We start from the raw sequence: 24049 nt of genomic DNA on the forward strand, positions 1-24049 counted from the left end.
CCAACAGCAAAAATAAGAACCAAACTTCAATAGTAAAATGGGAATTAGAGCCAAGAACAAAATAAAAATTGAGATTCAAAATAATATAATATTCCAAGAAGACTCTTATCTTCTTTAAGTGAAAGTCCTATCAAATTGGAAGGAAAAAATGAAAACTTTCAGTTCAGTAGGTGCTCTTCAACAAACAACAAAATTGGGTGTATTTATTGTTGTAATAGAACCTTGGATAGAAAAAAAGCATCAATTAATTCCTTTTGTGCCCTAGAAGTAGGTTTTCTCTTATGGATCTCTTTGCCACCATATAAATGATGTCATTCCTCCAAACAAGAGGGTGAGGGTTTTGTGTTTTGGATAGGTATGTAGACGATAATGGCAAAGAAAATGAGATTGTTAGGGATTTGAGGATATTAATGATGAAGGTAGAGATGGAGCTCAAGTAAAATTGGAATTTTTTTTCTTAGGGTTTTGAGGTGTTCATACTTTTTTATTTATAAATAATTTATTTAATTTTTTATTTTAATTATTTAAATATAAAATTAATATTTTATTTATTAAAAAAATTTACTTTACTAATTTTATTGACTCTATTAATTAACACTATTCGACTAAAATTGAAATTGACTCTATTAATTAATAAGTTATTCGACTAAAATTGAAAGTCAAGGGATTTAATTGAAAAAAAAAATTTAAAATTTAATTAACTATTGAGGCTAGAATTGATCTTTTACCTTAATTTTATTATTTTTCAACCTTAATTATACTGTTGCTGACTGATTAAGGAAAACTATTTGCAATTAAAACCAAACACACCAGCAACTCTACAATGGTCCCAAGTATTCATTGATTTGGTTGTCTCCATGGGCATGCAAATGGTAAAAGCTTCAAAACCTCTGGTAAATAGTGGGGTCATGGAGAGAGCGAGAGCTCATTAGATTTAAAGAAATAATATGGAAACAACTATCTGATGGAGTTGATCAGCTGTCACTTTGTGGTCCGGTAGAATAGAACACGAAATTAACTGTTAACAAGATGACAAGTCATAAAGCAAACTTTGAGAAAAAACAGCTACAAGATTTTATTTTATTTTATTTCTAGATTACCAGAAACATATCTTGCCATAAAAAATGACAAAAATAAGTCCAAGAGCTGGCTCAAGAAGTCACTGAACTGAGTTTGGTCAGAAAAAACTTATCAATCGAAATCTAATAATAGGAACATTTTCTCCAATCAGGTTCTGAAGTACATTGAAAGCTGCACTTCTTGAATCAAATAGGATGAAGAGCAAAATCTCTTGAATATCAGGACTGATAAACATCAGGAAGCTGAAGACCTACACTTGCAGCTGATTTTCCTAGTATTCTTTTCATTTCATCTGATCTGTCCACAGCAATGTTGTAAGAGAACAACAAATCCTGCACAATCATTAACACAGTTCCAGAATTGAATTTCTAACAACAAGAGGACTTCCATTACTAAATTATAGTGCTGGAGGAACAAGGAAAGCTACTAGGTGTTTACTAGCAGGAAAAACTACGGAACCCACAAACCAGGGGGGGAAATAGACCATCAAACATTAATGGTGTTTCTGAGTCTCTTCATTATGTTGAGGACATGGAGATGGAATTTTTTTTTCACCATCAACCTTGTGGCAGAATTAGATTATGTTACTCTCGTGTAGTGAAAACAATCCTAATATGCCAGATATTATATTAATAACAACAAATTTCAATGCCACTCAAAACCAAGCAACTGTAATATGAGACAGCTAGATCAATTAAAGAGAACAGTACCTTGTGATGGTGCACACTATTAAGAAGAAAAGTATAATCATGTGCAAGCTTGATTTTCTGCTGAATGGATGATTGGTCAGACAGATTGCTGTTCTTCTGGAATTCTAGCATTATGAATTCACTGAAATGCTTCTTGTAATCTTCCTTGCCAATGTGTTTCTTAATAGCTTTGAGAAGCTGTCGATACGTCTTCAAAGCATGTAAAGCCTCAGAACTCATTTTACAGCACCACAGATAACTATCAAAACTACTTGTTCAATCTTCTGCATCAGAGGCACAATTTTAGTTTTTTTTTTTTTTTTTTAAATCTTATAGCTGCTATTAAGGGGGAAAATTCCATCATAAGGGAGTCTATAAGAGTAGAACTGCTTTTGCAACCTTATCAAAATGGTTGAGAGAGAGAGAGGAAAATTCCAGACTGTGTCAAAAAATTTGGTCATGCATACAAGCAAACCACAGAACCCAGAATATCTGTTAAAATTTTACATTTACAATTGAATACCAGAAGACAATGTTGCTCAAGCTATACAAGCTTCCAAAAAAGAACTTTCACAACCAAGTAGTACAAATGATAATAAAGAAAGAGCAGTTCAATTTGCCTTTGATACTCTGTTCAATTTTACATTTTGATTATAATTTTTTCCTTCTCCAATTCAGAAGACTCAATCCTTAATGTCCATTAGTAAGAAACAAACAGGACCTTTCGTGGGTATATGCATCACTTTAAATCCCTATATTGGAAAACTTGAAACCCATCCAAAATAAATTAGAGAAAAGAATAGAAATAGCGACCACATAGCAAAAACTGTTTGTTGGTGGTTGCTACATCTAGAGCTACACAGAAGCTGACCTGCTTAGAAATGATACCGGATAGGGTACCAGCGAAATTTAAAATAAACGATCAGAATCACGAATCCATCCCAAACCCAGTGAGAAATTATATTTGACTATCTGAATACATCCCAAACCTGTTTATCATTGCCTGCCCGACATGCCCAAACCCGATTAACTACACTTAAAATCACAAGTCTGAACCCAAGTAGAAGCACAATGAACAAAGGAGAAGAACACCAAATAGTAAATAGAAATAGCTTCAGACAAGCCAATGTGAAAAATTACTTGTCATTTGAGCATAACATGTAAAAATCAAATCACATATGGCTGCAAAATTAGCTCTTCTTCCTTGTAAATGGATAAATGCTATCCCTCATAATTTAGGTTGTTTATTCTTCTCTGATGCCGTATCCCCGTGTAATGCAATGACTTGAAGATCAGAAAATCACATATATGCTAACTTTAACAAATCTCAATACATACATACAAATCTCGGCATTTCGTAGACAGAATACAAATCGATTCAAAGAGTCGAGAGACACCAATTTCAGCAACAAAACAGAAACCAAATCTCAACTATTCAAACAAACCTGCGTCGTGACCGTGCTAGACAGAATCAGCGGCGATGGAGGAGGAGCAGCAGCGGCGACGGGTGTAGGGACACAGGGCCAAAGTAAGGGGGTAGGGGTGGGGGGTTTTCTGCTTCGGGAGAACGAGAATGACAGCCTAATTATCCTTTGGTAAAATACTATTTGGTACCTGTGTACATGGAAATTCATTAATTCGTCTCACAAATTTTTGAATATGTATTAAAATGTTCTTAAAATTTTAAAAAATATAATAATTAATTTTCCTATTAATTTTAGATGTGAAAGATTGTTAAAATGTTTAAAATAAATGAATTAATTAGTTGATTTTATAAAATTAAAGGTTAAAGTAATGATTTTTTTTAAATTATTAAAATTAAATAAAAAAATAATTAATAGTTAAAATTAATAAAAGAATTAATTATTTTTTTAATAATAAAATGATTAATTAATTAATTTTTTAACTTAAAAAATAGTTTAATATATTTTTAAAAATAAAAAACTAATTAATGAGTTTTTGCTAACATAATAATTAAATGGTAAGTTTTATTTTTTTATATTTTAATTAAATTATTGGGTAATTTTCTCAATTGAAAATTATTTAGATAATAATAGCTTATGGATATTAAAAAATTTTATCTTGAAAAATAAATTTAAATATTTGAAAATTAATAAATACTTAAATTATATTTTGGGATATAATATTATTATAAAAAACATTTAAAGTTAATTATTTATTAAAATTTTATTAATTAAATTAATTGTAGAGTTTATATAAATTTTAAATTCTTAAATTTTTTTCTATTAAAATTTGTATAATTATTTTTATTATAATTCAAAATTTTTAAAAAAATGTGGATAAATATTTCTAAAAAAATTTTAAGAAAACATTTTTTCTTTTTCATTAAATGGATTTGTAAAAAGTATTAATATAATGCTAATAAAAGGTGATGTGTTTTAATATACTAAGAAGAAGGAAAATATTTTAATGTATTCAGAATTAAAATTTTATAATATATTACTTTTAGAAATAAAAAAAAATTATCTAAGTAAATATTAATTTAATAGAATTATTATCATAATAAATTAATATAGTTTTTTAATATTTTTTATTTAATATATAATTTATGCTATCTATACTATGTTAAAAGTAATAAGGAAAATAATTGTTTTACCAAAAATACTTCTATATATCTCAATAAGATATTTACAAATTTATTTTTATTTAAAATTTTTAATTTAATTAAATAATTATATTAGTGTTTTATTTAAACTAAAATCGTTAAACACTTATATTAGCATTAACTATAATTGTTGAGAGTTTATATTATTATTATTTAATTTTATTAAATTATATTTTTATTATAATGTAAAATAAAATTTTTATTATTATTATTATTAATTTTTTAGCTTAATCATGTAGATTTATTTTACATAAGACAACATATCTTTACTTATCTTAAAATTTTTAAAAAGTTATTGTTTTTACCAATAATAATATGAAAATCATTCATAATACTACTAACTAACTTATCAATTCAAATTTTAATAAAAACCAACACATAAATAAATTATATGGATATTAAACCAATACTAATTAGTGTATAATTCTACACAATATCTTCTACACAATATCTTTTTGAAGATTCATAAATTCGCGAACAATATTCAGTTTAAATAAAAAAATCGATCAAATCGAATTAATTTAAAATTTTATTTTAATTTTTTATTTATTTTAGTTTGGTTCGATTTAATTTTTAATTTTAAAATTTTTTATTATTTTAATTTGATTTAATTTTAATAAAAATATAAAATGAATCGATTAATGATAATAGTATATTATTTCAATAATATAAACATATCAAATCATATTAATATTAATATATTTTAATTAAATTTTAAAATATTAAAAATAAAGTGTAAAAAAAATTATTAAAAATTTAAACCAATTAAATTTAATCAAATTAAATTGAATCAGATCAATTTGATTCAGTTTTTGATCAAAATTAATTTGATTCAATTTTTATAAATATTAAAATTTTGATTTATTCAGTTTGATTTGATTTTAAGTCGATTCGATGAAATGCTTACTCTATACACATGGCAGATATATTAAAATTATAAAATTAATAATTAATTATTTTAAATAAGGTAAAAAATAGATCAAAATTTATTTTTGTCAATTTAGTAAAGCTATTACAATTAATATCACTTATTTGTGGGCCGTCAAAACACTAACAAAAATATATTATCATAAATATTAAATTTTTTTGCAAAATCTATCCATTTCATTTCAATTTTTTTTACTATAAATACTTCAATCTTCCTCAATTTCACATCACAATTCATTTTCATTTTTCTACTTTAGAAAAATCAACAAATCATGGGTTTTTCTGCTTTTAGCTTTGCTATTATTTTGTATCAGCAAACTCCTTTTTCTTATGCTTGAGGTGAAATGGGGTAACTCTAAATTAATTATTATTATTCATAATTATTATTATTGTAAAAGTTTTAAATTTTATTTATTTATTATGCATCCAACAAAACTCACAGATTTAAACAATTAACTCTGAGAATACAACAAAACTCAGAGATTTAAACACTTGACTCTGAGAATACAGAGAAAATGATCCGTTAATTACATATAACTTAAGGACGAAAATATAAATTACTTTTTATAAACATAATTTATGTGCCCCAAATTAAATCAACTAAACGTAACACCAGTCAAATCGGTATAACTATTAAGTCTAACCCTATGTATCCTATATCCTATTAATCAGCATACCAGAAAATATCCAAAGAAGATGGCAATAACATAAAATTGTTGGATGCATAAACTCAAGGAGTTGATTTTTCATTAATACCTCATCTTGCTGTATTTACAGCATCCTGATCTGCAACTACAACTTTTCTGCATAAATTCCAGAGATATATGAAAGATGCAAACAACAGTCCAACAAATTTTCAATGCATTTCGCCAAGTATTATTCACTTTTCCCGGACAATCTAATCGTAGATGAGAAGCTACAAAGGGTATTAGACATAAATGGAGAATGAGACAGTATGAACACACATTTCCTTGATTGTAATACATAATCCATCCATATAAGCAATGCATCATATTTGTACAAAGAACTTGAGAGAACATGCACAATTACTCCTCTACTGAAAATACCACTCCATCTCGATTCTTGAAGTTATGTGTTGTGTGGTCCACTACCTACAAACAAGAAGAGACAAGTTTCAAAGTAGTTTCCATAATCCAAGCTAAGACACAGTTAAAAGTTAGAAAATGTTCTCATTTTTAAACAAAGAAAAGATTGTGGAAGGTGTTTCCAGCAGGATTCTGGTACTAATAGAGCAGCATTAAAGGCCTTAAAGATGGATGAAACCTTTCTCAGAAGTATATATGAAATGCAAAAAATAATGTTTTGTAGAGAAAATAATGAAATGAGTTGAAACTTGAAAAAACAAATTTCAAGTCCGTAACCTGAAATATAAATACTCTAAGCTGAGTTGGAAGCCAGACCATCTACGCTTATCATGATATTGATTTGAATTTTGGACCTTGAAGAACCCCAAATTTGAGAATGGTGAGAGCAAAATGAAAAACAAATACTAAAGCTCACCACAAGTACTCTTATAGTAGTTCAAGTTAAATAATCATAGGACAGGTGATAACAAGAGGAGACATTATTATAAAGCAGGGATTTATGATATAAGACCAACAGAAGTTCAGTTTTCTGCTGAAGCATATCTTCCTTGGAAATGCACATCTAATATTCAAACCTCTGGCATATAGAATTTGAATCATCAGGCTAAATTGAGGTTCCAAGTTCTTTCATTTTATATCCTATTTCCGGAGCAAAGTCCATCAACCAGTTACGATCTACCAAAACGGAATCTTTACAATTTTTCCCTTCAGCAATTTTTGCCTGGAGTTGCTGCTCCTAATACCAGTTCAATTTTGCAGACAACTCCATTTTCACAAGTAGCTAGCCTCAGAAACAAGCTAACACCATTCTTCTAGAGCCTTGTAAGTCAAAAAATGTTGATTTTCTTTCATGGGTTCGGTTTCTTCTTAGTGTAGAGTAAGCAAGAAATTTTGATGTGCCTGATCCCAAACGAATGCTTACTCAGATGATCTGTGCTAAACACATTAAGGTTCCTCTAGAGGGAAGTGATGTGATGAAATGGAAAATGCATAAGAGAGAAAAATTAAGCTCACATTGGTATTGCTCAACTCCAGATTGTAGAAATCCATGGAGTCCCCCTTAAACAGAGGCCCCGCATGCCAAGTTCCAAGATGAAGTTTAACGAATTTAGGCCCAGAGAACCTAAAAACCCGCACTTCATCCGGAGCAGGAGGCGCATAGAAATGCCCACAACGTGACTTCACAAGCTCAACTCCCCCTTCTGGTTTCTCTGAACCGAAAATCGATGGCTTGGCTACACCCAGATACCAAAAATGGCCTCCAATGGATCCAAGGCATTGGGTGACACTGGCGTGATGAGTAATCGTCGAGAACTTAAGCGGACGGTTTTCGAGATGCATAATATAAAACCTGTAGATATTTCCAAAAATCAATTAGGTTATAGTCATCGTTTCAGAACCATAATCAAGATAGATGTTTTTGAAACTAATATATACCTAGGAATTCCTTGGCTAAGGTCCAACTGGGCATCTTGAGGACCGAACTCTTCGCCATCTGCGGATGGCTCTATGACTTGACCGAATTCTTGAAAGCTTTCCGGCGTCGCTTCTATTGGTTTCAGGTTTATTGTCGCCGGCGTCGACTTCGATTCCCCAGATACTTCCATCTCTCTTCAACGAAAGCAGATAAGAAAGAACGGGAATTCTTCGTTTTATCACCTTTTGTTCTCCGCTGGTTGCGGTGGGCAGCTATATCGTGGCTATAATACACGTTTGTATGACAAATTATTCGGTGTAGCATACTATTTTAAATAGTTAAAAGGACACTTTAACTTTTAAATTTTTATATAATTAATAAAATAATTTTTATATTTTAATATTCACCGCTTAAATATTTTTATAAATCAAGTGTAAAATAAATATTTAAAATATTTTAAAAGATATTCATATTAAATAAAAAGCATTTTAATTTTTAAAGTTTATTATAATTAATGAATTAATTTCTATAATTTTAAACTGAATTATTAAATCTAAAATTATAGTTTTTTTTATTTATCATAAATGTTAATTCAAAGTTAGTGGGTAATTAAATTTTTAAAAATATAAATTTTTTAAAATTATTTAATATATTTAAAAATGATTAAAGTTAATTTTTTTAAAAAAATAAATAAAAAGTTATTTTTAAAAATTTTAAAATTATCAAGTATTTAATTATTTTAATGAATAAAAATTAGATCATAAAGTGTTAAAAAATAATTAAATATGAATGCACAAAAATTATTAATAATTTAAGTGTTTTTTCAAATGTAAAATAAAGGAGAAAAGTGTTTTAGTTTTAATAAATAAAAAAATATATGAATTGGAGTTTGGAAAATTAATTATTAAAAAATTTGAAATTTTAATTTTAAAAATATAAGAGTTAATCATTATTATGTTAAAATTCAAAAAAATAAAAGCATAATTTATTCTAATTAAAATCTTTATTATTTTATGTTTTAATTATTATTAAAACATATTAAATTGAATCAATTAAAAAAATTTAAATATATATTTGTATCTTTATTTTTTAAAATTATTATTGCCAATCTAGACTTTGACTAGACAATTTTAGTGGTTTATTATGCGAATAATAATTAAATATTTTATTATTTAATTTTTAAAATTTAAAAAATTCATTAATAAATTTTCAGTTTTATTAAAAAATTTAATAATTAATTATTTTATATTAAAGTATTTTAAATTTTTTTATAATATTTAATAATAAAAATTAACTAGCACACTAATTAATAAAATTTTTTAAAATTTTGAAAATATTTTAATTTAAATAAAAAATTTAATTAATAAATTTTTTATAATATAAGAATCAAATAGTAATTTTTATTTATTTATTTTAAAGTTATAGTCTTATTCTCTTTGCAAATGCCGCGCTCACCCTCCGCTCTCTCAAATTCTCTTTTTCTTTCTCTTTTTGGGGACTCGGTTTCAATCAAATTTTCCTCTCATGTCCGACTCTCAGGCCAATTTTCCTTCAAAACCCTAATACTATTAACAATGGAAGGAATACCAGAAATCATCCCAAATCAACAACCACTAACAGAATCGCAAATCCTTCAAACCCTAACAAAAATCCTAACTTCAGAGAAACTCCATCTTCAAAATCTCAATCCTTACATTCCCCACCTCTCCTCAAGCCCTAATCTCTTGGTCTCTCTCCTTTCTTCCAAATCACTATCTAATAGACCTGCCACTCTCCTCTCCTTCTTCAAATGGGCTCAGAGCCACCTCCCTCCTTCCTTCTTTCAATCGCCACTTCCTCTCCTTTATCTCCTCCCTCCTCTACTGTCACACCACAAATTCTCCGATGCCAAGTCCCTCCTTACCTCCTTCATTGCCGCCGACAAGGCCAATGTGCTCCACCGTCACATTCTTCATCCTCCTGCTGGGGTTGAGCACCGTCGCACCTTGAGGGCCCTTCTTGATACCTCTATTGGGGCATATGTTGCCTCTGGTAGGCCCCACTATGCTGCCCAGATTTTTAGCAAGATGAAGAGATTGCGTCTCAAGCCTAATATGCTCACTTGTAATACTCTTCTGAATGCTTTGGTCAGGTACCCTTCTTCCCATTCTGTTCTTTTGTCTAAAGCCATTTTTAGGGATGTCATTAAGCTCGGTGCTCAGGTTAATACCAATACTTTCAATGTTTTGATTTATGGGTATTGCTTGGAGAACAAGTTAGAGGAGGCAATTGGACTTGTTGGTAAAATGGGAGAGTTTGGTTGTTCCCCAGATAACGTTACTTACAACACGATTCTGGATGTTTTGTGTAAGAAAGGTAAGTTGAATGAGGCTAGGGATTTGTTGTCGGATATGAAAGGTAAGGGGTTGTTGCCGAATAGGAATACTTATAATATTTTGGTTTCTGGGTATTGCAAGTTGGGGTGGTTGAAGGAGGCAGCACAAGTAATTGAATTAATGACCCGGAATAATGTGTTTCCAGATGTTTGGACTTACAATGTGTTGATTGGTGGGCTATGTAAAGAAGGTAGGATTGATGAAGCATTTAGATTGAGAGATGATATGGAAAATTTAAAGTTGTTTCCTGATGTTGTTACTTGCAATACATTGATTAATGGGTGCTTTGAGTGTAGTAATAGCCCAAAGGCCTTTGAATTGATTGAAGAGATGGAAAAGAAGGGAGTGAAGCTCAATGCAGTTACATACAACATAATGGTCAAGTGGTATGTGAAGGAAGGGAAGATGGATGATGCAGGAAAAATCATTAGGGAGATGGAAGAAAGTGGATTTTCACCTGACGGTGTTACCTATAATACTTTGATAAGTGCGCATTGCAAAGTGGGGAAGCTGGGTGAAGCAATCAAGATGATGAATGAAATGGGGAGGAAAGGTTTGAAGATGAATAGTGTGACTCTTAATACAATTCTTTATGCTCTTTGTGGGGAGAAGAAACTTGATGAGGCATATGAGTTGCTAAAAACTGCTAGTAAGCGAGGCTATTTTGTTGATGAGGTCAGCTATGGCACGTTGATCATGGGACATTTTAAAGATGAAAAGCCAGCTAAAGCATTAAAACTTTGGGATGAGATGAAGGAGAAAGAGATTGTTCCAAGTATTATCACCTATAACTCTATGATTGGAGGGTTATGTCAATCAGGAAAAACCGATCAAGCAATAGACAAGTTGAATGAGCTTTTGGAGAGTGGCTTGGTCCCAGATGAGACAACCTATAATACAATTATTCATGGATACTGCCGGGAGGGACAAGTTGAGAAAGCATTTCAATTCCACAACAAAATGGTTGAGAAATCTTTTAAGCCAGATATATTTACATTTAATATTCTTCTTCATGGGCTTTGTAGAGAAGGCATGCTTGAAAAGGCTCTTAAGCTATTCAATACATGGATTTCAAAAGGAAAAGCTCTTGATGCAGTTACATACAACACAATAATATCAAGCCTTTGCAAAAATGGCAGATTTGAGGAAGCATTTGATATTCTTGCAGAAATGGAAAAGAAGAAGCTTGGGCCTGATTGCTATACATATAATGCAATTATTGGTGCACTTGCTAACGCAGGTAGGATCAAAGAGGCTGAAGAGTTCATGTCCAAAATTGTGGAAATGGGGAAATTGGAAGACCAGACATTACCATTGAATAAAGGACAACATATGGGAACCAGTGAGACTCCTGAAGAATCTGATCCTAATTCTATTACCTTTTCAGAACAGATTAATGAGTTGTGTTCTCAAGGGAAGTACAAGGATGCAATGCAAACTTTTCAAGAATCAACACAGAAGGGCATTACTTTACATAAATCTACCTATATTAATTTAATGGAGGGACTTATCAAGAGGGGAAAGAGCATATCCAAGGCTGTTGTATTATAGAGAAATTTTCTTTGGCTGTTCTTGACCTAGAATAGGTTCAGACAGCCCATCATTGCCTTCACAACTATTTATAGGGATTTGAACCTAACGAGAATGTTGAGGTACACATTTTATCACCATCTATATGATATCTTGCACAAATTGCCTTTTTTATTAAGAAATTCGAAATATTCTGGTTGACAATTTTATGCATATATGGATATCCAAATACCTAACTTCCTTTGAGTTAACAGGTAACTATGCATGTTGTCGATGTGGTGATCCCGAATGAATGGGTTTTGATAGTCAACTTCAAACTTTCTTGGCATGAAAGCAATCTTCTGCAGTTGAAAGACAAGGTTGGTCCTTATGACACCAGTCGGTTTGGTAGAGTTAGGAACCCACACTAATGAAAATTGAACAAGCAGCAATGTAAATGGGAACAGTGAACAGAAAATTTTGTATTAAATGGAGTGATGGCTTCACAACTCTTCTTCTATCTTGTTGTCCACTTGACAAATTCTGAATGAAGGAGCTAAAAGAAACAAGCTCTCGATCAACAATGCCTGAAACAGCCCCCTGGGAAGAATCCCCATGCAGATAAATGTTAAGGATTTCTACCTCACCCCTGGTCATTTATGACAATGTAATGATGTAGAACCATAAAAGTAAGAAATGATGCTCTAATATTTTATTTTGGTCTCAATCTTAAAAAAGATATCAAAACAAATGTTAATAGCCCTTCATAATACTTGTATATAGTAGTCTGTCGCATTCTAATCCCAACCCACCTTAGCCCTAGTCATAAAAAATACCTTAAATTTGATGTTAAATTATTTCTTAAATTTCTCTCTGAAATGTATAGGCTTCTAGTCTCTAACAAATGGTCCCGCGCCATGTAAATTTGAGCAGCTTCTGTGTTTTCTTTAGCAACTCAGGGAAAGTATGCATCTACTTTTCTTGGATTTTTAATTCACATGCTCTTATAGTGATGTATTGTAAATTATTTCTTAAATTTCTCTTCAATGGTATGTGGGCTTAAAGTCTTTAACAAGTGGTCCTGCATCATGTAAATTTGAGTGCCTTTTTTTTTTTTTTCTTTTTTTAAATAACTTAGGTGATGATGCATGCAATCTACATTTTTTTTTTTTGCATGTTATTTCACAGGTTCTTACAATGGTACTTTCCTATATAGTACTCCAGACACATTTGTCAAAAAATCTTTAGTTCGTGCCAGGAAAATCTACAAGATCAGGCACTTGGGGATGATGATGATGTGTAACAAGTACAACCCACTGAAGCCATTGGGGCAGCATAAAACACGTACAAGAATTGGTGTAAAATTTTTTCTTTTTAATTCACCAACTGTATTATGTTTTCTACAAATTGTTTTATGGGTGGGCCAACTGGCATTCCAGCATTGCTATGTGTGTTCTTTTGCAGTCTCTGAATTGATTTATTGATTCATTGATTGACCAGAAGACACATATGCTGACTGTGTGTACATAAATTGTGATAAATGTTTATGCTGCATTATATTTATATTTATTTTGTATAATTGAACTGTATGATAGCAGGCGGGGGAGGAAATCAGCAAATACTGATTATGCTTGCTTCAGATAATGTCTAGATGTCATAACTAGGAGTAGGAAGGAAAGAGAAAAGAATTAGAACAAACTGCTTTACTGAGGATTGGTTCCTTATTGATGTTGTTTTGCACTGTTTGGCGACCTTCTTTCGTTTCCTTCCACAAATTTTAATTAGATTTGTTTTGTTATTAATGTACTATATGAGATGGATATTCTCTGTAGAAAGGCGATGCTTTTTTCTTCTTTTTATTTGTCAATGGGTATTCCACACGACGGAGTAGGGGCAAGGACAACAAGGTTTGGAAAGTTTATATAAGGGCAAATTAGAGGATGAGCTTTGAGGTTTAGCAAAATTTTAGGTTGGTCATTGCTGTTTGAAAATGTAATAATTTGATCCTGCAAAGTTTAATTTTGTCAACAATGAGATTATGCCATGCAGAATTTACTAAATTTCGGAATTAGTCAAATAGAAGCTAGAAAAATAGTAATTTTGAAATCTTAAAATTCCCTTCTTTTACTCTTTTGATCATATTTTACTAAAGCTAATAATACTCGGATAATTACGACATAGAAAAAAGTGTAAAATGAAAAGCGCATAGCAATAGGTGAATTTCAAGATTGCAAGTTTCTCCTTGTCTCTGAAGATGCTGTCGTCAATGCTTCTATCCCTTTTTTGTTGCAGATCACCTTTTGCAGCTTCAAGCACCCCTCCTCCCTTTCTTTGCTCCTTCCTTCACCATACACTTTGGTTATCGTGCTTTGTAATTTAAGGTAGCAGGGCATGTTGGTGGATGACTCTGTTTCGAGGTTTGGTTGATGACTTTGATGCAGAGGGTGGTGACGTTGAAGCACATGGAATTACATGTATGGGTTTGGTTGAGGAGGGCTGCTATGATGTCGTGGCAAAGGCTTTTGGAAATGCAAAATTCAGAACGTCTTGATTCATTATCATGGGTAGGTGATTTTATTGATTTCCAATTTTTGAGTAATTTCGTGATTCCTTCTTGTTTAGAGGATTTTTTTAATTTTGTGAATTTGTTATTCATGTAGTTAATAAATCAGTTTGTATATTGTATATTGTATATATAGCTAGTTACTTTTTGAAAGAGAGAGTTGTGATTTTCCCGTTTCTTTTCTTTCTTTTTTTTTGGGTGTGTATGTGTTTTTGTCTTCTGTAATTTAGTAGCTTTGTTAAGTTCCCCTTTCAATGGTTTTGTTCCACCAAATTAAATTATTATTTTTTTTAAAATAGCTCTTAATTTTTTTATTTGGAAATCTTATTAACATCTATATATATATATAAATTAATTAATATTATTTATTTTTAAATGTTACAACAAATAATAGAAAATAAATGATTTTTTAGAAAACATTTCTTTATTTTTCACATGGAAACGAATGGAGTTTAAATGCTGCTTCAGTTGAACAGAAATTACTTTGATGTCTGCTTTTGTCAAATAGGTTCAGTTTTCTTATTATTGGCAATGTAAAGTTCTTTCACCTTGAACAACCTGAAGAAGGAGAATAAGGATTTTTCTGGTACTGTAATAGTGAAAAGAACAGAGCATTGTTTGAAGAAGAGGTGATGTTATTCTATGAAATCACTGTAAAGTCCATAAAAACTACCTGAATTTTGAAAATTCTTACTTTGTCCTTCCTTGTATATTGATTTCTAATTCTGCTCATTTGATATTTTGCTTAAATTTGAATTATGCAAATGGAAATTTTAATCTCAAAGTCTTCATGGAAAGAGATTTTGGGAGAAGAAAAAGACTTGATGTTCATATTTCTACCCAATTAGACCCTGTAAAGCAAACTAATTTGGTGGATAGACTAAAACTTATAAATGATGACTTTATTATTTCAATCAATTATGCAATTATTGTGTCCAATGTGCCTACCAGTTTTACTTTGCTTTGTTTTCTCCATATCTTCATTTTAGGGTTTATCAATCATATGGTGACTTTATTATTTCTTAATTTGCAATTAACAAATCTTTGTGGGTACCCATTTATCAACTAACTATTGCTGGACCAACTTTGTTTCTAATCTTCTTTATTTGTTAAATTAAGTTTAGGTTTCCACATTTCTCTATTTGACTACACTCCCTCTTTGATTCACACTGTTATAGTGTTATTATCCTTTTTTTTAATATATTATTTAATTTCTGTGATAAGTAAAAATTTAATAATTAATTTTTTAATTTTAAAAATATATTATTATATATAATAAAAAATAAAATTTATTTATAATGATTTTAAACGAAATTGTTGATTTAACATTATTAAAGCAATATTTTTGTATTCACTCTTAAGGTATTGTGATCTAACCCTAAAATGTAGGGTAGTGGTTTTAGGTAGAATGTGTATGGAATTAACAAATCCAAATGAAATTGGATTAGTCATACATAAAATATTATAGTTAAGACTTTCTAATTCCCAATTACTCTTTAATAGTATGAAACCCTTAAGCATGAAATAACAGGAAATGGTTTAAAAATAGATTTTTTTTTTTTTTTTTTTTGTGTTTTTTCTTGACCCTGGTGTGTTGGGGTCGGAGAAGTGGCAGCCAACTGTGCACTTGATTGATTGACATGCTTCACAATCCCTAAACAAGCAATTTTCTGGCCAAAGACTTGGAAGAATAATAATGAATATTATCACAATTTTAAGATGGTAATCAATATTTTCTTATGTGAAATTTAATATTTAGTTTTTTTAATATGACAAAATTTATTAATTACTTTTTTTTTTAATTTTATAAAAAAATTTATTAATATTTTTATGTAAAATTTAATAGTTAAAATTAATAAAAAAATTAATTAGTAAATTTTTTAAAATTTTATTTTTTTAATTAAAATATTAATTAATAAATTTTTTTATATTATAAAAACTAAATAAATAACTTTTTAATTAATTAATATTTTAAGGTTATCAGCAACGGTACTGCTTGGGAATTTCTTGTGCAGTTCTCTTGCATTCAACATCAAATAACTCCATGTTGAATGTCGAGTTTTCTAGAAAGTACAGAAGAGAAAGAATGATCGAATTACTAATAAATTCTTAAATTAATAGAAAATTCATGAGTTCATTTCTATTTTAAAATTATTTAATTAAAATTTAATTCTTTAATTCTTTTATTACAAAAACCATTAATCTTTTAAAATATTTATATAATTTAATTTATATAATTTTAATTATATATATTATTTAATTTCTATAATTTTAAATATTTATACTAAATTTTTTTAAACAATCTTAAAATAAATTAATAAATGATTTCTTTGATAAAAGGATTAAATAGTTTGATTTTATAAGTGTGGAGATGTTTTAATTGATTGATACTGAAATTATTAATGAATTGGTAATTTTTAAAAAAATCAAGGATCTGATAATAATTTTTTAATATATATATAATTTTAAAATGATTTTAGTAGCACTTAATCATAATCTATTTTGCTAGTGATTTGAAGTAATTAAAATTTAATATAAGATAATTAATTTGGAATTACCCTAATTTCACATTAGAAGAATTCTTTTAGCACACCATAATTAGCTAATTTCTAATTGCTAGAATTCTTCAATCAATTGGGTATACCAAATCTAAAGCTTCTTTGTCCAAATGTTTTTATTTATTTATTTATTTATTAATCACGTGAGCCGCGAAAGGGGGAATTTTATTTGGGGATTTATTTTAAGAACACCTATTAAATGAAAAGTAAGTTAGATCAACAGACTATTTCTTTAATTTATTTAATTCCATGTCTAAAATGGTAATTAATTATTATTTTTTTAATTTCACTGTCCAATATTTAAATTTTTACTATCAAAATCAGCTAATTTTAAACTAAAAAATAGATAAAATCATTCTTTTTATAATAAATTAAATTATAAAATTCTATTTAAAAAAATAAATTCAATCAAAAGATAATTTTTTATAATTATATATATAAAATAAAAAAAAAATTTAAAAAAAAGGTGTGACCAGCGCTAAACTGTCTGCGTGGAAACCTGTCTGCCAGTATTGTTGACTTAAATTTTATTAAACCTTTAATGGAAACCAGTCTGCCACGTATTACTGACTTACCTCAATCTTAATAAAGTTGCTTTAATTAAAAAATATTTCCTCCTCTTGCTTAGGATTTAATTTACTCATTCATTAATACTGCTGGGTGTTGCTAATTGTGTTTAAACAAAATTATTAAGAAAATAACCTAAATTAAATCCTTAAGAGTAAAATAAATTTAATTTAAATAATTATACTTATTTTCAAATTATTAATATTAATTTTTAAATAATTAAACACATAATATACTTTTTTATAATTTTAAATACATATACATATATGAATATAAATTAAAATTATAATAATTTTAATTAAATTTATTAATATTATATAATATGATGACCGCCGGCTCATTAACATTCAAATCATAGTTAAATATAAGCTATTTTTATAACATGTAATTTAGTTTATAATTGAATAAATCGAATTGATTGGATGATCGAAAAAAATAAAAATAATTTATATTTTAAAATAATTAGTTTGATAATAAATAAATATTTAAAATAAGTGAATGAAATATAAATGGTAAATGATATTTAATATTTTTATTTATTTTTATATTATAAAAAATTAATTAATTAATATTTTTAAAAAAATTTAATTTGTACATGCTAATAGATAAAAGAAAATTATGTGATAATTGAAATTAGAAAAATTATTTTGTAATAAGTAAGAGATTGTTGTAATTGAATATTCTGGTAACGAAAGTCCTAGGCTCCACGTCAGATGTTAAATTTGAATGTCGGAGCTTCCTAATCATTGACATATTGCCACCTAAACCAATAGAGGATTCCGACGCATTTAACGCAAACATATCAAATAGTTCTTTGTAATGGAATATCTGGTGAGTAAGAATACTTGAAAAATTAAATGTTAAGGACTCATGATGTTGATATGCGTAGGGTTTGATACCAATCACCGATCGCTTGGAAACTGATTCATTTAACAAATATTGCCATATTTAAAAAATATATTAAAATATTTTAATATTTTAAAAGGTCTAATAATTAATTTTTTTCATTAATTTTAATAATTAAATATTGTAAAAAAAATAAATATGTAAAATTTAAAACACCTAAAGAAATTTAAAAATAAATATGTAAAATTTTATTAATATTTTACTTTTAGTATAATAATTAAATATTAAAAAATATAAGAAATAAGAAATAGATAAAATAAAAGTCGTACGTATTCCAATTTCTCCCTCACGATTCACGAGCCCCATCGCTTCTTCACCCAACCAGTGACGTTAGTAGCTATTAGCCCTATCGGGTTTCTATATTCAAAAGCACACTAAAATTCCATTTATTTCACATTGAATAGATATAATACTGAATTTTATTCACGATAAACCTTTTATATATATATTAAATAGAAAGTATCAATATTAAATAAATAATAATAACGATAATAGAGATGAGAAGAAATTCGTGTATATTACTTAGTTTGTATTAACTTATATATATATATATAATAGCAAAAATTATTAAAATAATTTAAAAGTTTTTCTCAATAGAATACTAACTACTTTTATAATTAATTACTCAATTTCCACTTAAATTTCCTTTCGTAATCTGCTGCATATAAAAAGCATAACTTTTTAGTTCGGCATCAGTTTAGTGTTTTTCAATTTAGTTTCAGTTCGGTATAGTCTAAAAAAAGAGACATTGGAGCTTGTTTCCGTGCATTTCCTTATACGCACTGTTTTATTAACCCATGTTGCACTCCATTTTGTTTACTAACGGCTATTCTTTTATTTTCTCTCAAGCTGAGAATGGGATATTGAAACCATTCCCAGTTTGGAGACGAAGGTAGAGAACAGAGGAGATCTGAGGCATTTAGTAAAGATATCCGCCAGCTGAAGATGAGAAGGTATGTGGAGTGGTTGAATGAAGCCTTTGCTGGTTTGATCACGAACAAGATGGCAGTCTATGTCTAGGTGTTTCGTCCGTTCATGAAAGATCGAGTTTGCTGCTATCTGTAAGGTTGCCTTATCATCACAGTGTAGTGATATTGGTCTACGAAGGTGGAGAAAGAAAGTGCGTAACAGATAGTTGAGCTATTTAACTCACAGACGGTGAAGGCCATATTTCTATATTCGGTTTCAGTAGAGGAGTAACTGACAATGCTCTGTTTTTTTGTTTTTCATGAAATGAGAGCTTGCCATATGAATATACAAAACCCGGATATGGATCGACAAGTATCAATGCAAAAGGCCCGGTTAGTATCACAGTATGCATGAAGATTAAGTGATGTCTGAGATGGATAAAACATGTCTTGCTCAGTGGTGCCTTTGAGATAACGTAGCACATGTATTGTACTATCCCAAAGTATTTGACGCGGTACCTGTATAAATTGGCCTAATTGTTGCACGGTAAAAGTAATATCTGGTCATAAAAGATTGAGGTATAAAAGCCGTCCCACTAGTCTTCTATAACGCACTGGGTCAGGGAGGAGATCTGAGGTCCATTGCTGTCTTCAAAGTGTTGAGCCAATTCTTCCACTAGTTCATGAGAAGTCGTGGTATATAGAAATGCCTCCACGATTTCTCTGGAAATAGAGTTAAGAATCCAAGAAACACCATGTTGTCGACTTTCTGCCATTGCTCAAAATCCTTAGAGTCTTTCTCAGGCTTCTTGTGTTTTTCCATGACAAAGTGAACCTTATCCTTGGCTCGCAGTGCGATCAGCATCGATATGCTCCAGGTCAGGTAGTTTTCTCCAGTAAGTGGTACGTTCACCAACACTACTCTTGGAGAATCAGAATTATGCAGAGTGAGGTAGCCCTTCTGGTTTATAATTGGGATCACGTCTCTGATACTGGCCATGACTACTACAAAAGCTTGATCATTAAGCTCTGATACCATGAACATAAAATAGAGGAGAGAAGAAACTCGTGTATATTGTTTTCTTTGTGTTAATTTATATATATAAAAGTGGAAACTACTAGAACAATCAAGAAGTTCTTCTCAACAGAATGCTAACTACTTTTGTAACTAATTATTTGTTTTCCACTTAAATTCTCTTTTGTAATTTGCTGCATGTGGAAAGTGTGACTTTTCAGTTCAATATCAATTCAGTGTTTTCCAGTTCAGTATTAGTTTGGTGTTTTCAGTTTGGTGTTTTTCAGTTTAGTATTAGTTCGGCATAGTCTCGGGAAGAGGCGCTGGAGCTCTTCCTTGTGCATTTCCTTGTATGCACCATTTCATTAACTCATACTTGTTGTGCTCCGTTTTATTTACTAATCGTTATTCTTTCATATATATATATATATATATATAAGTGAATAGTATTTAGTTCAAATCGAATAATCAATCAAATTGAAATAATTCTGGAATTCAGTTTAGTTTTATATTCTTTTTTAGTCTATTTGGTTTTAATTTTCAAAAAAGTTAGTAATTTCAGTTCAATTTAGTTTTGATTAGAAAAAATTTGATAAAACCAACCGAATCGATTTGTAATACCCGGCTAGACCCCGGCATCGGAATTCCTATCTTCCAGCGGAATCTCCGTTTGAATCTGGAATTTCCTCGGATGTCGGAAGCCTTCTAGAAGGGTAAAATAAATGTTTTCTAAAATGTTTTTACATGTTTTTATGGTTTGATCAAGAAAGAAAATTGAGTTTTGAAAGAAAAGAAAGTTTTGAAGGGAAATGCCAGGTTCGGCCGCCGAAGGTGGCTCCCTTTTGCTGCCACCGAACCTCAAGTTCGGCCGTCGAACATGGTGGAGTTGTGGAAGCACCTTTGGCCTCCGAAGGTGGTCTGGCCAGCCACCTATAAAAGGTCCTATGTCCGAAAATGGACGAGTTTTTCTCTCTCCATTTTTGGGCAATGGTGAGTTCTTGACCCTCCATGGTTGATTTTATGTCTTCCTTCAAATCTCCCAGAGTTTTTATGAGTTTTTACCATGTTTTGAAGATTTTAAGCTAAGATCAAGGTTTTAGAAGCTTGGAGACCTCCGGAATTCGTTTCTCCACATCTCCAAGTTTGGGATCGCATCTCCTCTCGATCTTCAAGAGGTAAGTGTAGATCCTCTTCTTCTTTCATGTTTTAAGTAAGTTTTAAGAAGGGGTTAAGGGTTTTAATGCATGTTTAGAGTAGATCTAAAATGTTAGGGTTTATGTACCCTTTATGTTAAATGTATGCTTAATGTGATGTTTGTTGAGGTATACGCTAGTTTTAAGCCCCTAAATGCTTGAAAATATGTTTATGCGTGCTTTTGTGTGAGTTGGTATGAGTTGAGAGGCTTTGGGGTGGCTGGATGTGCATGTGAGGCTCGGGTTCTGCCCTTTGGGAGAGCCCAGGTTCGGCCGCCGAACCTACCTGGAGGCAGCTTTAGGCTGCCTAAACTCGCCTCGAAAGTTTGGACTTTCGGCTCTGGAGGGGAGTTTCGGCCGCCGAACCTGCCGCCGAAGTTGTGACTTTCGTCTTTGGAAGGACTTTCGGCCGCCGAGCCCTGCCCCCGAAAGTGTCCTGTCCAGCCTTCCTTTGCATGTTTTCTATGAATGTTTTGTGATGTTTTAGAGGGTTTTTGGGGAGATGTTTAGAGTTATGTTAGAGTATGTTTGGTCCCTCATTTGAGTCCACCTGCGTAGGATCGGACCTGAGAGACCGAGGAGGTCAGCAGTGAGCTAGCTGCTACAGAGTCAGTAAAGCGTCAGCCAGAGGTGAGTAGAATACAACTCTTTTATTTTAAAGCAAATTAACTTTTAAGCATGTTCATGCATCACGAATGCCATGATATGTACTAGGCTATTTTTGCATTAGAATTCACGAATATGATGCATTGTATAATATGTTGTTGATGTGGATGGATATTGGATGATCCATTAGCCCTCGATGTGATATGATATGAGATGGAAAGACCAGGTGTGGCCGTATCGCCCCTGGCACAGTTGGAAATGTTATGATATGTATATGTAAGAGAAGACCAGGTGTGGCTGTATCGCCCCTGGCACAGTTGGAAATGTTACGATATGCAGAGGGTTATTGATTACAAGTCCATCCGTAATGTGAATTGTTTGTGATGTGATGCATTTCATGAAAGTATGTGTTTAATTAACTGTTTTACTGTTCTGCTCACTGGGCTTTAGTAGCTCACCCCTCTTTCCCTAACCCCCAGGTTTGCAGGACCAGAGATAGCACAGGGAGTCAGCAAGGGTAATGGTCATGGTATGTCATGTAATAGAGTGTTAGTGGACATGTAATGTAATGAAATGTAAAATGATGTAATGTAAAGTGATGTAATGAGGATTAGTATTGTGCTTGGCTCTAGTGTTTATTGTAAATCCCTGTTGTACATGATCTTGATGTAAACGTTTTAATGATAAGGTATGTTGAACAAGGCTTGACATATGAAATGTTGACTCAATTGGAGCATTTGATGAGGGTTCTAGTGCGGGGTTTTATGTTTAGAGTTGTGGTGCATGCATAGGTCAAGCTTGGTGTATGAAAAAGTTTAAAGTTTTTATGTAATTGTTTGATCATGTATGGGATTTATCAGGTATGACAGGATGTATGTTAGGCTTGCTACGGGTCCCGGCGACCTTAAGGCGATCTGGATCTTAGCACCGATAGCAGTCCGGTTTCCGGATCATTACACGATTAGTTAGCAATATTATATCGTTTTGATAATATAGGGAGATTAGACCTAACTAAGATTGAAATACTTCAATTGAACCTTAAAACACTTTAAAAAATATGTAAAAAATAGAAAGCTTATTAAAAACCCCAAATGACCAAACTAAATTGAATTACACCGATGCGATTCATATTGATTTCTCTTCTAATTTGGTTCCATTTGGTTTTTACAAATACCTAAATTTTAATTTTTAGCATATTCAATTCGGTATAAGTTTAAATCAAACCGATCAAATGATCATCCTACATATATATAGAAAAATATTATTAAATATAATTATTACATATCCAATAATTAAATATTAAATATTAATTATGATGAGAGTTATGGAGTATTCATCATGATTAATGGTTACAATATCTAACCATACGTATATACAAAACTCTTCATATATATGGGTCTCTCCATACCTAATTTATCATAGCTTTACATAAATTAAGACTATCTAAGAATTTTTTATTTATAGATTGAATCAGATTTGATCGAGTTAACTCATAGTAATTTTAAATGAAAGAATGAAACTATAAATAAAATTAAATTTTATAGAAAAAATAATTAATTTAATCCCAATATTTTTTCTGTTTAATTTATATTTTAACTATACATTTTATAATTTTAAATATTCATATAATTTAAATATTCTGATTAAAACTTAACGAGTTGAATGATATTTTATTTGATATAAAAATTAAATAATTTAATTTTATAAAATATAATAAATTTTTATTCGAGTGATTTAAAATAAAAAAAAAGTAATTAGTTATAAAAAGATAGAAATTCAATAATAAGTTTTTTCTTTGAAGTTGAAATCATTTAAAGCACATGTTAGTACTAGTAGTAGTCGTGGTACATAACAACAAAATAACATTCCAAGGCATGCAAATCACAACACATTGCTTCAATTGCAGCAAACATTGTGAGTCTGCTAATTTTGCTTACCTAATTTTTGAATCATATGCTGATGGAGTGTCACCAACCCAATTATACCACAATCCAAGCTTTGATG

General features: G+C 30.2%; 3 protein-coding genes across 8 annotated transcripts; 1 reads left to right on the plus strand and 2 right to left on the minus strand.

Moving 5' to 3' along the window:
- Positions 1-1050: 1050 nt before the first annotated feature.
- Positions 1051-3369, minus strand: LOC110624137. 2 transcript variants are annotated; one of them, XM_021769243.2, is made up of 3 exons: positions 3215-3369; positions 1791-2053; positions 1051-1412 (listed from the first exon to the last, which is right to left on the minus strand). In XM_021769243.2, the coding sequence occupies exons 2-3, from the start codon at positions 2007-2009 to the stop codon at positions 1299-1301; spliced, it is 333 nt and encodes a 110-aa protein (XP_021624935.1). In that variant the 5' UTR covers positions 2010-2053; positions 3215-3369; the 3' UTR covers positions 1051-1298. The 2 variants fall into 2 exon arrangements, with proteins under 2 accessions (XP_021624935.1, XP_021624936.1); XM_021769244.2 differs by having other exon boundaries at positions 1791-2050; positions 3215-3358.
- A 2796-nt stretch (positions 3370-6165) lies between these two features.
- Positions 6166-8147, minus strand: LOC110624066. Its single transcript, XM_021769141.2, has 3 exons — positions 7866-8147; positions 7443-7779; positions 6166-6434 (listed from the first exon to the last, which is right to left on the minus strand). Exons 1-3 carry the CDS (start codon positions 8033-8035, stop codon positions 6369-6371), a joined length of 573 nt encoding a protein of 190 aa, XP_021624833.1. The 5' UTR covers positions 8036-8147; the 3' UTR covers positions 6166-6368.
- A 1129-nt stretch (positions 8148-9276) lies between these two features.
- LOC110624844 (pentatricopeptide repeat-containing protein At2g16880) lies at positions 9277-14461 on the plus strand. Of its 5 annotated transcripts, none has more exons than XM_021770240.2 (3): positions 9277-11872; positions 12005-12109; positions 14022-14461. In XM_021770240.2, exon 1 carries the CDS (start codon positions 9288-9290, stop codon positions 11769-11771), a length of 2484 nt encoding a protein of 827 aa, XP_021625932.1. In that variant the 5' UTR covers positions 9277-9287; the 3' UTR covers positions 11772-11872; positions 12005-12109; positions 14022-14461. The 5 variants fall into 5 exon arrangements, with proteins under 5 accessions (XP_021625932.1, XP_021625925.1, XP_021625930.1 ...); XM_021770233.2 differs by lacking the exon at positions 14022-14461 and adding an exon at positions 12918-13560 and having other exon boundaries at positions 12005-12396; XM_021770238.2 differs by lacking the exon at positions 14022-14461 and adding an exon at positions 12918-13560.
- Positions 14462-24049: the final 9588 nt, after the last annotated feature.

The sequence above is a fragment of the Manihot esculenta genome, chromosome 10 (genome assembly GCF_001659605.2).
Source record: "Manihot esculenta cultivar AM560-2 chromosome 10, M.esculenta_v8, whole genome shotgun sequence".
NCBI lineage: Eukaryota > Viridiplantae > Streptophyta > Magnoliopsida > Malpighiales > Euphorbiaceae > Manihot > Manihot esculenta.

Coding starts and splice junctions, on each gene's coding strand:
- LOC110624137 (XM_021769243.2), bottom strand. CDS start 2,009: ATGAGTTCTGAGGCTTTACATGCTTTGAAGACGTATCGACAGCTTCTC. Junction 1,413..1,790: donor ATAGTGTGCACCATCACAAG/GTACTGTTCTCT, acceptor ATGATTGTGCAG/GATTTGTTGTTCTCTTACAA.
- LOC110624066 (XM_021769141.2), bottom strand. CDS start 8,035: ATGGAAGTATCTGGGGAATCGAAGTCGACGCCGGCGACAATAAACCTG. Junction 7,780..7,865: donor CTTAGCCAAGGAATTCCTAG/GTATATATTAGT, acceptor AAATATCTACAG/GTTTTATATTATGCATCTCG. Junction 6,435..7,442: donor TGGAGTTGAGCAATACCAAT/GTGAGCTTAATT, acceptor TCTTGTTTGTAG/GTAGTGGACCACACAACACA.
- LOC110624844 (XM_021770240.2), top strand. CDS start 9,288: ATGCCGCGCTCACCCTCCGCTCTCTCAAATTCTCTTTTTCTTTCTCTT.